The sequence below is a fragment of the Oreochromis niloticus genome, linkage group LG7 (genome assembly GCF_001858045.2).
Source record: "Oreochromis niloticus isolate F11D_XX linkage group LG7, O_niloticus_UMD_NMBU, whole genome shotgun sequence".
Classification (NCBI taxonomy): Eukaryota; Metazoa; Chordata; class Actinopteri; order Cichliformes; family Cichlidae; genus Oreochromis; species Oreochromis niloticus.
The window spans coordinates 47,366,780-47,380,819 of NC_031972.2; the positions used below are offsets into that span (position 1 = coordinate 47,366,780).

A 14,040-nucleotide genomic window follows, 5' to 3' on the forward strand; every position below is an offset into this window, starting at 1 on the left:
ATCACTGACACATGTGTAAATTAAAATAAGTTACATGTTAATTTGTTGATCGTATGGACTACAAAAAAATCTATATCCAAAGTAATAGAGGAACAGAATCCACATTCCTCTGTCTGCCCCGTGTGAAAATGCTCTCCAAAGTTAATCTGAAGCTAACATGAAGCTTTTACAGCCTCAGACAAATCAGTTGGGTTTTCCTGAAGTCAAAGAGTCGTTATTATGAAATTCCTTCTTTGTGGATTCACAGAGTGTTTCCTTGCTGAGCTAACGTAGAGGGATGGGAAAAGAAAGTGATAATTTGGTACTAAAAGAGATTGAGTCTGGAAAATCCCTAGCTGACTGTCTCACACTGCTGTAGCCTCACATTAAGCTGAAGTTCTGAATTTCTGTGTGGAACAAAGATTAGCGATTTTATCCTCATCACTCATATTCTAACAGCATGCAGAAGGCATTGCTTTGTGGCAATATGTGCTGGATTACAGCGACTAGTAATACAGGTTTATTGCATATTGCATATGTGCTGTAAGTGTCCAAGTGGTGTGTATTTTATCTTCAGTGGGCGTGTGTGAAGCTCTGAGGAGATGTAGCCTCTAATTTGTTGTGATCTGGTAGGATTGTCAGTGCAGATACTACACTTTAAGGGTGCAAACTGTGCATGCAACTGCCAAATGGACTCTAAGGTAATATAGTATAATCCCAGCCTTAAAATATACATACAGGCATGATTGCATTCAGTTAGGACGAATACAAACCTAAAAAGAAGACTATAATATGTACAGAAACTCATTCTTTCAAGAATTTTCCAGGGCCAAGAGTAATTTTTCTTGAAAGTGTAAGGTAACAAAGGTCTGCTTTATTCTGCCTGAAGCCAATTTTCCAAAAAACATTTTGAAAAACTGTGCACAACTGTGGACAATTTTTTTTAGCAGGTTTCAGAATAAAAACATTTTTATGACTGAGGGGCTAAAGTTAGACATTAGATGTTAACATAAATGTTAGACGTGAACTTTATTCTTTGCAATCTTTAACACCATAACATTTTGTTCTGCTTAAAAATGAACCAAACAGAATTGTTGGTGAAGCTGAAGCTAAAAGCAAAATTTAGGTCAAAAGAGGTCAGACCAGCTTGCTTTATCCATTCCACCTGCATTTTATATACATATAAAATAATCCCATTTCCTTCGATATACAGCAGTCTTTTCTCTTTCAAAGAAAAGTTGTCCAATCTTTCCTGATGACTGACATTATCCACAACTCCCTGTGGTCAGTCATTTTTGCTTGCTGCCTTCTGAGGCAAACCTGATCCTCTGTTCCACACAGGAGCTCCCGTGACCATGGAGGGGGAGATATTTCTATCCCCCCAGGGTTGTTATACAGTTGGGTGGCTGGAAGGCTGTCATTAGCTCTGTGTATGTGTGAATGTCAGACAGGCGGTCACCGAGGAGGCGATCTGAGAATTGGGAAAAAATTGCTGGCCAAGGCACTCCTGGAGGTGCCCTTGGCTCAGTTTAGTATTTGTTCCAAGAGAGTGGAGACACAGCAGGGGGGGAGATGGTCCGCCGAATGCAGATTGCCTGAGTGTGGCGGAATATTTAGGAGCTGTAACGGCCAACTTTTAGGGGGCTGGTCTTTGTATATGTGTCTAGTGTATGCAAAAGGTACCTTACCGCACACCTCTGCATCCGTTTCTCTCTCTGTGCTGACGCAATGTTTGTTTAGAGTTGTGCAGGCTAGGCAAAATGTTGGCGTTACAGGGTCTGCGTATGTGTTGCTGTCCACACCTGTTCGTCTACGTGCATGCATTCACAGGCGATTGTGCGTGTGTATTGATGGTAATGAAGGGTTTTGAGCTTGCTTCTGGTGGAGAGTTTATCATTATTCTAATCCTCCAAGAGAGATATTCTCTTGCCTGTCCCTCCCACGCACATCCCTCTACACTCAGGCCAGCAGATAAAATGTCTTGTGTAAAAATGTGCTGTCATTTTTTTTTCAAACACAAAACATTGTGTAATATGACAATATGACAAGTTTACATGGTTTATGGCAGCGTTGGGTCTTCCCTCCTCTGATTGCATCAGTGTGTGTTATTTGGACCCCTCTTGGCTTTATGCATTCTCTGCAGCTCATGGCTCAGTCCCTCTTAACTGATAGGAACATCGCTTATTTGGAAAATGTTGTTGAAGAGTTGTTGCAAAAGATGTAGGAGGTGTTATTTTGTTCTGGCAATCCACTAGAGACCGGAGAACGAAACTCTTCATTATTCGCATAAAAACGAGGCTGTAATCTTCATACTTAATATCAGCGATGCTGCTCTTAGTAGCAATTTCACTCCGAGAAATTTATAAATCGCTAACCAATGCCTTTTGCGTGGTGGGAAGATAGAAACTCGGCGTCTGTTCACTAGAAAAACTCCCATTCTGTGAGCGCAGGTCGACATGAAAGCAGTGTGTGAGAAGAGGATTGTGGCAAAGCTGGGCGTATCTGGCCTCTCACGCTGTGCTGTGGGGGCACCTGTTCGAAATGCTAAATGTGTTAGCTGATGATTGGTGCGGTTCTGCCAATATTTTTCTATGAGAATAGAGTCCGTGGGTGTGGGTGGGGGTGGATGGGTGAATGGGTGTGCTCGGCTTGTGTACCATGGGTCAGACAAAATAAGACCGTTAGACAGTTAAAGATTAGACGTGAAGCTGAGGGATGGAAATCGTGGCCTGAGTATAACTAATAAAGCAGAATGTACCCAGGAGATAAGATTAGGCTGTAGCCCTAAGCTGTGCTTCCGAGGGATGCTATTGAGCCTGAGGCTTTTGGAGATCTTTAGTCAGCTGATAAAACTCTGTGTGTCTCAAAAGCCGCTTCTTCACTATCAGCTGCTCCTTATAGCCTGTAAACATCGACAACAGATGACGTGAGATGTGTTATTGCACCGAAAATACGCTGATTAGAATTTTATGCACCGTGTCATCATTTTCAAGCTATTTTGTGTTGGTAACTCACATCAGAGTGGTCATTAGGAGCAGGTGGCTGCCCCATCCAGGCACTTGCCAATATATAATCGACCAAAGGCCCCCCTCAGCAGGGCCTTATTGATTTGGCACACGGGAAAGTTGCCCTACTCATCACAGCACAAACTCATCTACTCGTCTTTCACGTATATGTTTAAAGGAATGCAGAGATGCTCCTAATACATATGCTAACTTAATCTTTGCCTGACTGAATTCATTCGGTATAGACAGATTTTTCCGCTCCATGCCAATGTAGCCTCTACTCGACAAGTCCTTAAAGACCCATATAAAGATGCCCCTTCTCTTAAAGTAATAAGATGGGTGATGAGAGTTGTCCACATATAGCCAATGGCTCATAGCTGCCAAGTTGTAGAGCAGACCAGTAGTAGAGGTTCCTCGATCCTTACCATCCCCCCTGCCTCATCAACACTGGGCCCCGCCCTGACACCTGCTCCTGCTGTGCTTATTTTGCTCATGATTGAGATGTCATTTTTACTTTCTGTTCAACCCATGGCATGGCAGTAGATTGACCGGTGCATAATATCAAAGACTATTAATATATGGCTGTAAAAGTGTAAAGGAGATTTTCTTAATAAAAGCAATTAAATCTGACTACAGATTAAATTACCATTTAATAATTTGGATGAAAACAAACCAAAAAAAATCATTCTGAGATTATTCTCAGCAGTGCCATTTGGAATTGGTTACTAAGTAGGATCTGTTGATAGCAGCAGATTATTGCTCAGCAGAACCCCTGTTGCAGTCTTTGGACCATCTGTCCCACCCCAGCCAATGTCACTGGGATGATACTCCACTGGTGATGCAAAATGCATGAATGCCTGCCCTGTGCATTTCCTTTGGTGAGAGACAAATCTAGTGTACGTTTTTGTTTAAAGAGAAATGACTCAAAATATGCACCTAATGGGCTTAAAAGCCTGCATCAGAAGAAAAAAAAAGCTAATGCTTGCACTATAAGTGTACACTGCAAGTACCACAACTGAATCGAAACAGGCCTTTTTTTTTAAAGCATGCTGTCATTGTGTCTTATGTAAGTGATGAGTATGCGTATTCAGTCTTCATCACAGCGTTGCTTGAAGTTTCACATTGCATTGTGTTAATTGGCTACTCCCACCAGCTGGAAGTAATGCTAATACACTGAGGAAAAGCCACCATGCTAGCTTCCTGGAGCGCTTAAGTGTGCCAGGGCATCGTGCATGCATCCCGTAGCTGGAAGTGAGCTCTTTGATGTGATTGCTTCTGAGAAACGTCATCTTTTATTGATGCTTCCATTAAAGTAACATAGACGTCTGTGTAGACTTGGAGGGGAGGGAAAGGGGGGCACGCTGGTGGAACAGGAGTTTACCAGCTAACTACACACAGAAAATACCCTCCCATCACCACCACACCAGCACCAACTTATTTTTCCTCTAGTCCTCAGCTTAATATGGCTATTCCAATACTACACCTAGGAGTAAGTAATTTGACCTGATTTTTAAGTTAGCTTGCACCGCTGAGAGAAATCATTATCCCCTTTGGCAAATGATGACAGATGATGAATAATGTTGATATTTTTCAGCAACAGCACTTGTTATTTTCTAAGATATATTAGCAGCAGTTAAGTTATAGTAAACATTAGGGTTGAGCAGTTTTCTCCACAGTCTAATCATCTTATGCCAATAACCAATACCATAGCTGCCATGCAGCCATTGAGATTGAGGTATCTGCTGTACATTGTGCATAGTATGTGGTCCAGACATAAAGAGCACAACTGCACTGTAGCTGCTGGTCAGAGAGACAAAGACAGAGAAGAGGTTATGCCCCATTTCCAGCATAAAGAGAAAGAACCAGCTGGAGAGAGACGTTCACACACAGCCATAAATGATTTACACTTAAAAGTTTGCTTTAGGATTATAGCTCTTTTTATCATAGCTCTGCTAACTTGATCAGTCTGTTTGATGCATAAAGGTGGCTCACCTATCTCTTCCTGCTCTGGCTGTGCTCACCTCACACACAGCAGGGTCTTTTACACCTGGTGACATAAATAAGGTTAAAGACATGAGATAAACTAGCATCTCTGCAAACACACAGCTACATTAAGCTCTAATTTTGAAAATAGACAGAAATGTTCCTCTTCTGTTTTCTCTTATTTTGAGATGAGAGTGGTTCACAATGGTAATTTGAAAGAGAGCAGAGGTGGCAGCGTGAACTTGTGTGTTCACACAGAAAAAACAAGTCAAAAGGGAAAAAAAAAAGAACACCTTGATTGGCAAGCTGTTGTCACGCACTCTGACCGTTGTTTATCATCATCCACTGATACAGCCTTAGTGTTGTAGGCGGGTGTAAAGGCCAGAACAACAAGGGCCAAATCATTATGGTAGATGACTAGGTTAGAGCATCTCCAAAATGACAGGGCTTGTGGGGCGCCTTTGACTAGAAGTGGTGAATAGCTGTCGAAGACAGTTTAAAAAATGGATGTAGCTACCGTGACATTACCCGCTGTTTTCTGAAGTCCCATTTTGAAGACTTGATGAGATGAGTGTTTCTGACAAAACACAGGATGTGCGGGATCAACTTTGATGTAATTCACAGCTCTTTGAAGATGCTGGAGCTAAAAAATGTTTGTATCAGATACCACAGAGCATTCTCGAGTCTCTTTGTGTTTATGTGGGTCAATTATCCTACAATACAAAGGACAAACAGCATATTAGACAGAGGTGGTCATCACTGTCCAGCTGGTACAGTATTTGGCAGCAAAGGTTGTTGCCTATTATTTTTTGCAGGCGGACAACTTCAGAAGTTTTGCTTGAGGTGAGATTTAGAGCAGCTGGCCTTTATTAGGAAGTCAGGAGTTTACAATAAACTATATATATGAAAAAATCTTAGACCAAAAACAGTACTCAAGCCATTTTCCAAATGAATGCAATAAAAGTCAAAGTATTATTGGGAAAAAACTATTTGACTTGCAGCTTAATAAAGCTTTTAAGCTTGGCACTTTTTTGTTGTTTTTTAGCATTTTGCTCTCACTTTAAAAAATAAACTGAAATTTGTGCCAGTAAGTATGCTCTGAATGTTTAGTGTTGATTTTTATTTCATGAATTTAAATGTATCAGGCTTGTCTTATGTCACTACATGAAGTATTTATAAAATCCCAGCAGAATGTTGTCTAGTTTTCCACAATACAGCAGATTCACCAGAAAACATTTTACTCATAACTTTCACATCAACTAATTTGTTACTGTTACTAAATTGTTAATATTATATACCAATAGTGACAATAGAGTTGACAACAAAAGGAAAAGGAAATGTTGTGTCGATTCACTACTTCAACCAGAACTTCTGTTTTTCGTACATCCTTAAAGGAGCTGAGAAAGAATAGATAACTCAGTTCATTTTTATTTATATAGCACCAAAACACAACAGCGGCATTGTAATTGAAAGACCAAGATCAGATTACCCCATTACAAGCAAGCAACTCCCTTTTTAATGAGAAGATTCCTCATGTTTCTTCCATCTGTGGTGACTGGTTTGGGAGAGAAGGGAAGAGGGAGACATAATAGGAAACAAAGTATGGAAGAAAGCCAGTGATTAATAATAATTAATGATTAAATGCAAAGTGGTATGTAAGCACAAAGAGTGAAACAAAGTGAGTGAAGAAGAAAAACTTATGGGAAACCCCAGGGAAGACTCAGGGTCTCCTGATCCAGCTCTAACTAAAGACGCATTGTTAGTTCTGGAGTTTATTTTCCCAGTGGTGATGTTTTGGTCAGATAAATAGACAGTCTTTCTGAGGACGTACTTATTGATGGTGTTAATAATTTCTTCTAATCCCTGTCTTTAATCCAGGGTCCTCCAGGGAAGTAAAAGCTCCCGTGGAGGTCTCAGAGCAAATGGTCCATAAGCTAAGAGGCAAGAATGAGTTTACTGTGTTGGTGACCCTCAAGCAGGATCACCTGAACTCTGGGGTGATCCTCTCCATCCATCATTCTGAACACAGGTAAGATCACTTCTCGTTTCATCACATGTGTAAAACGGCTTTTGTCGAACACAGGTAAAGTGGAGCATTAGCTCATTTTGGATATATTTGCAGACACATGAATGGAATACACTACATAAAAATGCATTTTAAGAAAGTTCGGTGATGCATGTGTATCACTGGGAAACTAAAGTATAGCTCATTTAGTACAGTGAAGCCTGTCAGAATAAATCTCCCTGCCCTATAATTCCAGTTGTGCTCTAAATTTAGTAACTCTCTGTTCTGTCATATGAGCAGACTGAATATTTGTATTTGATAAGCATTTAGATGTTTTACACACTAGTCAAATAAACAAAGAAAATCACCCTGTATGCCAGAGTATTATTCACAGTCCATCAACGATGCAAGCGTCGAGTCTGTAATTGTGAATCGAAAACTGATGAGACACTATCTGCAGTTAGCATGCTAATGTTTTCCATTACTTTGTGGTAGCTGAGCCGTTGGATGATCAGAACAGCAATCTAAATTCCACATAATGCGTTGATTGAACAGTTTGTACATTAAAGTCGGTCCTGAGAAGAGAGCTCACAGGGATTTTAATGACTTTCTCCCACTGATGATTAGCCTTCCCAGCCATTCATATGCAACAAAGCAGCACTGCATGGTTTCATTTAAAACATGGCAGAAATAATTCAGCTAGTGCGTTTATGGAGTCAAGATGAATGTGCATGCATGGCTAGGGGAGAGTAAATCTATTAGATGTGGTTTGCGGATAAATCAATTCCATTGCTACACTGTCTATTTTTCTTTTGAATAATGTTTCCTGAAAATGACTCTTGTTCAAATAAGTCTGTCTTTAAAACGCTGAGGTGATGAGTGTGTATCGGCAGCTCTTTCCATTAGTGTCACTGTGCTGGGTGAATCTCGGTGGTGTGGAGAAGAGGATTCTCCTGGAATACTAATGCTCTAACGTAAAGAGTTGAATCGCTACATGCGGGCCATTGCTGTGTGCTGCTGATGTTGTATTAGACAGCAATACAGCGCCATTATGTTTAGCTTTTAATGTGATCAAATACTTAGTAGAGGAGTTCAGATATTTTTGCATTTCTTTGTGTGACAAAAGAGTTTTTTAAGCAACACGACTTTGTTACAGGAACACAGGAAGGTGTCACAGAACTTACCATGGTTTTTACTAAAGTTGCTGGAACTTTTGTGTTGCAGGTTCCTGGAGCTTGAGAGCAGCGGCCAACGGAGTGAAGTGCGCCTTCATTATCGCACCAAAGGGCAGCAGGATCACACGGAGGTGTTCCCTTACAGCCTGGCTGACGACCAGTGGCACAAGGTCTCTGTCGCCGTCAGCGCATCTCACGTCATACTACATGTGGACTGTAACAGGTAAGATCCTGGATTGAAGGTCTTCGCTTTCAAAAGGAAAAGTACAGATTTAAATGTTGCTTGTGTATAAGCTTCAAACTTTGCATGTACTAATCTCATGTAACATACAGCGCAAGGACTTTCATTATCTGAATTATCTGATCTGCCATAATACAATTAATTCACATAAAATCTGTTTTCTGAGTTTCTGCAATGAGTTGCATTTCTAAGCCTTCAGCTCATACAGCAATAGATACTGCTATGTTAAATCATGTAAAAATTATTGCAATGACTCCAGGCTTAGAGAGATATGGATTTTAAATTTGGGGAAAAAAGAGATTTCTCATACTGAATTGGCATGTGGTGATTTAATTTAAATAGGACTTTAAATTACTTTAAACTAAGTGATCAAATCTATTCTGTATCATCTTTCAGGGTTTTTTTGTCTGTCTTTGCATGGAAAAATAGAACGTGTAATATCTCTTCAAAAGCAGAAACTCACTGAAAGACAGTAGTGAAACCAAAAATTGTTAGGTAACAATATGACGCTTTAAACTACGGTTTGTGTTTTTAGGCCATGACGTGCTGCGTTGTGTATGGAGTGTGTTCACTTGCTGACTCTGGCATGCACGTATCGACATCGGCCATATGTCTCAGGGGTCCGGCGCAGGTTGAACTCACCTTGAGGAAACCGGCGTTTTTACATGCCTCTGCTGTTCACTATGACATGGGAGTCACTGTTTGTGTGTGGTAATCCTTCTTGGCACGATAAGAGAACAGACGGCAACGCCATGTGCATCCAAGAAAGCATGTGGCTATCTATACCCTGCATAGGGAAAGAGTTAACAGAAGGATTTAAAAGGGCAGGACCTGCAGTATGGGGGGGGGACATCTTTTCTTCATACGAGCCAAACAGGTCGCATAACTGACTTTTTTGTGATTTTAGCCGTTGACCAATTTATGATTATGTTTTTTCAGGATCTATGAGCGGGTGGTGGAACCTCCCTACATGGATATACCCGAGGATACTTCCTTTTGGCTCGGACAAAGAAACGCTGCTCATGGCTTCTTCAAGGTTAATGCTGCAATAAAAACTTCCTTTCCAGAATATATGCATGCTGATGCCTCTCCTGATCTGTCATTACTAAGCCATAAATGATTCAGAATAGCACAAACAAGTAATTCATCTCAGCTGCGGCACCATCTTTTCACCCCGTACTCAGTCTTGGTTTATACTGTATCCTCTCCCTCTTTGTTTGGCTTGTTTGTTTTTATTTATTATAGCTGTTGGATTTAATTGCATGCATTTCTCAAGGCTTACCATTTTAATTTGAGGGCTGCTCTGCCTACCCTAGGAATTGACATTTTTTTGTCATTGTTTGTTCCCTGTGCCTTAGTCTGCAGCTAAGCCCAGTGCAATTATCTCAGCAACCCCCACAGTGCTTATTTGGGAGAAATCATTAAATAGCCTCTGGACTATGCTCATTAAGCTTAGTCTATAGTATTGTTTTTCAGACAGAGAGACTTATATCGCCTCTTTCAGACTGGACTGCACTCCCGAATTTCCCACCTGGGGAGACTTGCTGGGGCAAAATGTCAGCTTACTAGCAATTCTAACTATTTTAATCAATCTGCTGGTGACTAGGTCTGTGTTTGATGGTGCGGTGATGGCTGTGTGTATGTGTACCTGTTAATGCTTTATACACTGTGTCCTGGCATTTGAATTTCCTCTGTGTTAATTGGTTGATGAAAGAAGCTCTGGAGGTCACCCACTAATCTTGTCACACAGCAGCATCTTTCCTCGCCACTCTGTGAATCCTTGATTAGTTGCTGGGAAGACATCTCCTTTTTTTTTCTTTTTCTTTCTTTTTTTAAAAACATTACTTCATTAGGACACGTGCACGCCCACACAGATAGAGAATTGGTCAACGTCTGTATGTGTCAGCTAAAAATGAGAAAATCACAGCCTTAGCGGTAATAGTTAAGACTTTAGGCAGAGCACATGCACTGCTGCTTCTTTACTCAATACGTTTTTTGTTTTTTTTTTACATTTAGACACTATACATAACTAAATGTCTTATCTAGTAACTGAAGTTTTGAATTCTATCAAGCCAGAATTTTTTAGTAGTTCACTTTTTTCTTGGCCTGGTAGGGTATCTAATTTTTGCAGATCAAAAACTGGATTAATTTTTCTATGTGTTAATATTAAGTATTTCCTCACTGCCCATTAAAAAAATCCCTCTTTACTTTCTAAAATATTGTTGGGCACATTTATTAAATAATAGCTCCCTTCTTTCACACAAACACAACAATATTCAACCACTAAAACTTTCCTATTCAGGCATGCAAGCAAATAACTGCAATTTGGCATCTTAGTTTAAACAAAATAATAATGTGCAAGTAATATGCAATACACATTATAACACAGTTTCTATTTATAGTTTGTAGCAGTTGTATTTTGCAGAATTTATACTGTGCCGGTAAGTAAATAGTGTTATTTCAAATTTGATCGACACAGCTCCTATCTTCTGCCATTTCTGCACGTTACCGTGAAAAATCAGCAAATAATTTCCCCGGGATTTTAAATTTATGGTTGGTAAATTGAAGTGGCGAGACAATTTAAAAAAACAATTTCTCCTAAGTTGCACTGTTCCACTTCTGTAAAGGTAATAAATGCACTCATGGAGTGAAATGGACCAGGTTACTATGGCAACAGAGTGTCTGAACACAGGTATGTGTTTGGGATTCGGACGTAGGACAATTTGGACTTATGAAATGATTGAATCTCTATCTCCTGTCTATGCTTATCAGAAGAGATTGAAAAAAAAATCCATGTTCCAGCTAAATTGGCCACATAATTAACCTCCTGTAGGTTTGCAGATATGAGATGATTGATCAGAGCGACAGTCTGGGACGCATATTATCCAACAATCACCCAACAACCTGTCTGTCATACTTCACAGTGAAAAACACAATTCTACCTGTTTATTTTTTTCAGGTTACATATGCTTGGCTCCCACATTATCTCAAATATTAATGACTTAGACAACTTAACGAAATATTACCACCCTACCCCACACCCCCAGCTTTCTAAGTCCTCATCTATTTACTACACCTGCTTGATGTTTCTTCTATATTTTTCTTCTTTTTAGCGTGAGGTGTTACTCCCTATGATCAAATGGTTGTTATGTCTGTGTATGTAGGGAGTGATGCAGGACGTGGAGATCCTGGTGATGCCACAGGGTTACATCTCACAGTGTCCAGACCTTAACAGAAGTGAGTGCAGTAATTCCATTACTGTTGATTCTGAATAACCCTCAAACTTAGTTTAGATTGATTTTAACTTATTTACCTGCAACCCTACTTTTAGATTACAGTATAGATAAAACGTACCTTTTGTATTTATTTGATATTATTATTTATTATTATTATTTTTAAATCCTGATTAGCGCTAAGGAGTTTAACAGTTATGGGGTGTTTTGCAGTTAGTCAATCAGCAAAAAGGGGTTTCTGGGTTTTTCCTGTGTGATCGTTATCCTCATTATTGCCACGATTTTGATGATGGTACTGTTTTATTCGGCTTTGAGAGGACAAAGAAACCAGCTGTTTACATCAGTGCAAAAAGCTGAGAAATTTTATCTGAGAAAATATGCTAGATCAAATAAACTGTATCAGGCATATTTCAGAAATCGGTTTAGCATTACTTTTAAGTGGTAATCTGTGAGACTATTTGATTTAGAAATGTTTTGATGCAATGTTTTTTTCCCCATTCAATCACTGGTTGTGTAGTGAAATGTTTTTATTGTGCGCTATGATGATGTTTTTTCGCTGGGAACCTTTTTTTTTTATTCCAGGTGGCTGTTTTACCTATCTCATTGTTAGAGTTTGTTGCAGACAAACACTTTATTTTTGCAGAGAGTTAAAACCACACACCCACACCTCATGATTTAAAATGATTTTTCACATGGATTATATGTTCCTGTCCCTCAAAAAGTTTGCTTAATGCGTTTTCCAGTAAATTAGGCCTTTTTACAGAGGGGACATTTTTTAGTAATATAAAATAACAAGCAAAATTCCCTCCTTCAAAGAAAAACATATTAGCAAGTATTATTAATATTATTATTAATTATTAACTATTACTGTTAAACTACTGAACTGTTTCTACTATTAAAAGTGTTTAAAAATTGTAATATGGTTAGACAGGTTTTGCTATAGTTATGATGCAGTTAACATAGATTATTTGAATGGATGACCACATTATTGCACGTACCTAAGTTACTTTGTATTGTTCCTTGTATGTCAGCATGTCCAACCTGCAATGATTTCCATGGACTAGTGCAGAAAATCATGGAGCTACAGGATATACTTGCAAAAACATCCAGCAAGGTAATGTAATGTGTGTGTTACGTGTGCTGATTTTACATTTAATCCAAAACAGAGAGAGGAACGGTAATTGCTCCTTTGAATTAAATGAGTAAAAAATATCCCCTTGTCAGTACGTTTCTGTTATTAACATTCATTGCAACAGGCATTCAGAGCCGTATTAACATTTGGCTCTGCCTATTAATGAAGTCTTTTCTCTTCTGATGGAGAGACTGAGAGTGTATGAGGTGTTAATAGTATCTCATGAATGAGTTTTGTGATGCTGCTGGTTTGCTTTTGAAGCTCCTTTTTTTCATGTGAATATAGACATAGAATGAGGCTGACTCATGTCTTCTTTTCTACTTGGTTTTTGTCTTTCGGGTGTGTTGGGGGGTGGTGTTGGTGGTGCAGCTGTCCAGGGCGGAGGAGAAGATGAATGGGCTGGATGGCTGCTATTGTGAGAGAACCTGCAGCGTCAAGGGGGTCGTCTACAGGGAGGATGAAAGCTGGACAGATGGCTGCAGGAATTGCACATGCACGGTGGGGCTTCTCACAAGGGTGCTCGACTGCGTGTGCGTGCACGCTAGTGTGTGTGTGTCTGACCATTAAAAGGAAAGGGGAGGGGACATTCGGTTTTGTGATTGTGTGCATTTGAACATACTGGGTCTGAAATTATGTACTTGTCTCGCTGTGTGTGATTATATGTTTGCAGGTATGTGAGCGGGTCATAAACAAATATACGTGTGAGTGTGCGGGCCAATATTAGTGTGCGCGGGCATTTTTATGAATGGGATATGCATTTGTGTCTGACAACATGCATTTTTAATCATGCATTGTTGCATTTATTGTATCGTGTGCATGCCTCAGTTGGTGTGCGTCTGTGTATGCGAGCGTCTTCGTGTACACATACATTCTCTGCTCTTATCGTAAGCTGCCTTTTTGTCTTGAACCCCTGTTGATCGAGTGTGTGAAGATGGGGGTGTGGGTTTGGGTGGGGTAGAGGTGCAAAGTGCAGGGGCACCGTTGTTGACAGCTTGTAGTATCATTATTTTCATGCACTAGCTTGAGGGTTGCCCTAGTTACCCAAGAAAAGATACTGTATTAAAAACCTCCACAGTACTCAGGATTAGACGCATCAACAGCAGTGCTTAATAATACGCTATTCTCTCAAGGGTCTACTTTGTGCTGCACAAAGTGTGAATAATTGCCAAAAGAAGAATTATAAGCGGCTGGAGATCTTGTGCTTGTACTACATCGGCAAACAGATTTCACTCCCTTTCAGTCTACTCAGCTTCGGAACATGAAACTCATTCACTGCTACTGAACTGC

The 14,040-nt window shown here is 39.9% G+C and overlaps 1 protein-coding gene across 1 annotated transcript in view; it reads left to right on the forward strand.

The window, feature by feature from the left end:
• nell2a (neural EGFL like 2a) overlaps window positions 1-14,040 on the forward strand; it is an 81,694-nt gene that overhangs the window by 4,592 nt on the left and 63,062 nt on the right. Inside the window, exons 3-8 of the mRNA XM_003444007.5 lie at window positions 6,846-6,996; window positions 8,197-8,370; window positions 9,328-9,424; window positions 11,553-11,625; window positions 12,653-12,735; window positions 13,123-13,251. Of these exons, the coding sequence (XP_003444055.1) occupies window positions 6,846-6,996; window positions 8,197-8,370; window positions 9,328-9,424; window positions 11,553-11,625; window positions 12,653-12,735; window positions 13,123-13,251 (707 nt within the window). The remainder of the gene's footprint in view (window positions 1-6,845; window positions 6,997-8,196; window positions 8,371-9,327; window positions 9,425-11,552; window positions 11,626-12,652; window positions 12,736-13,122; window positions 13,252-14,040) is intronic.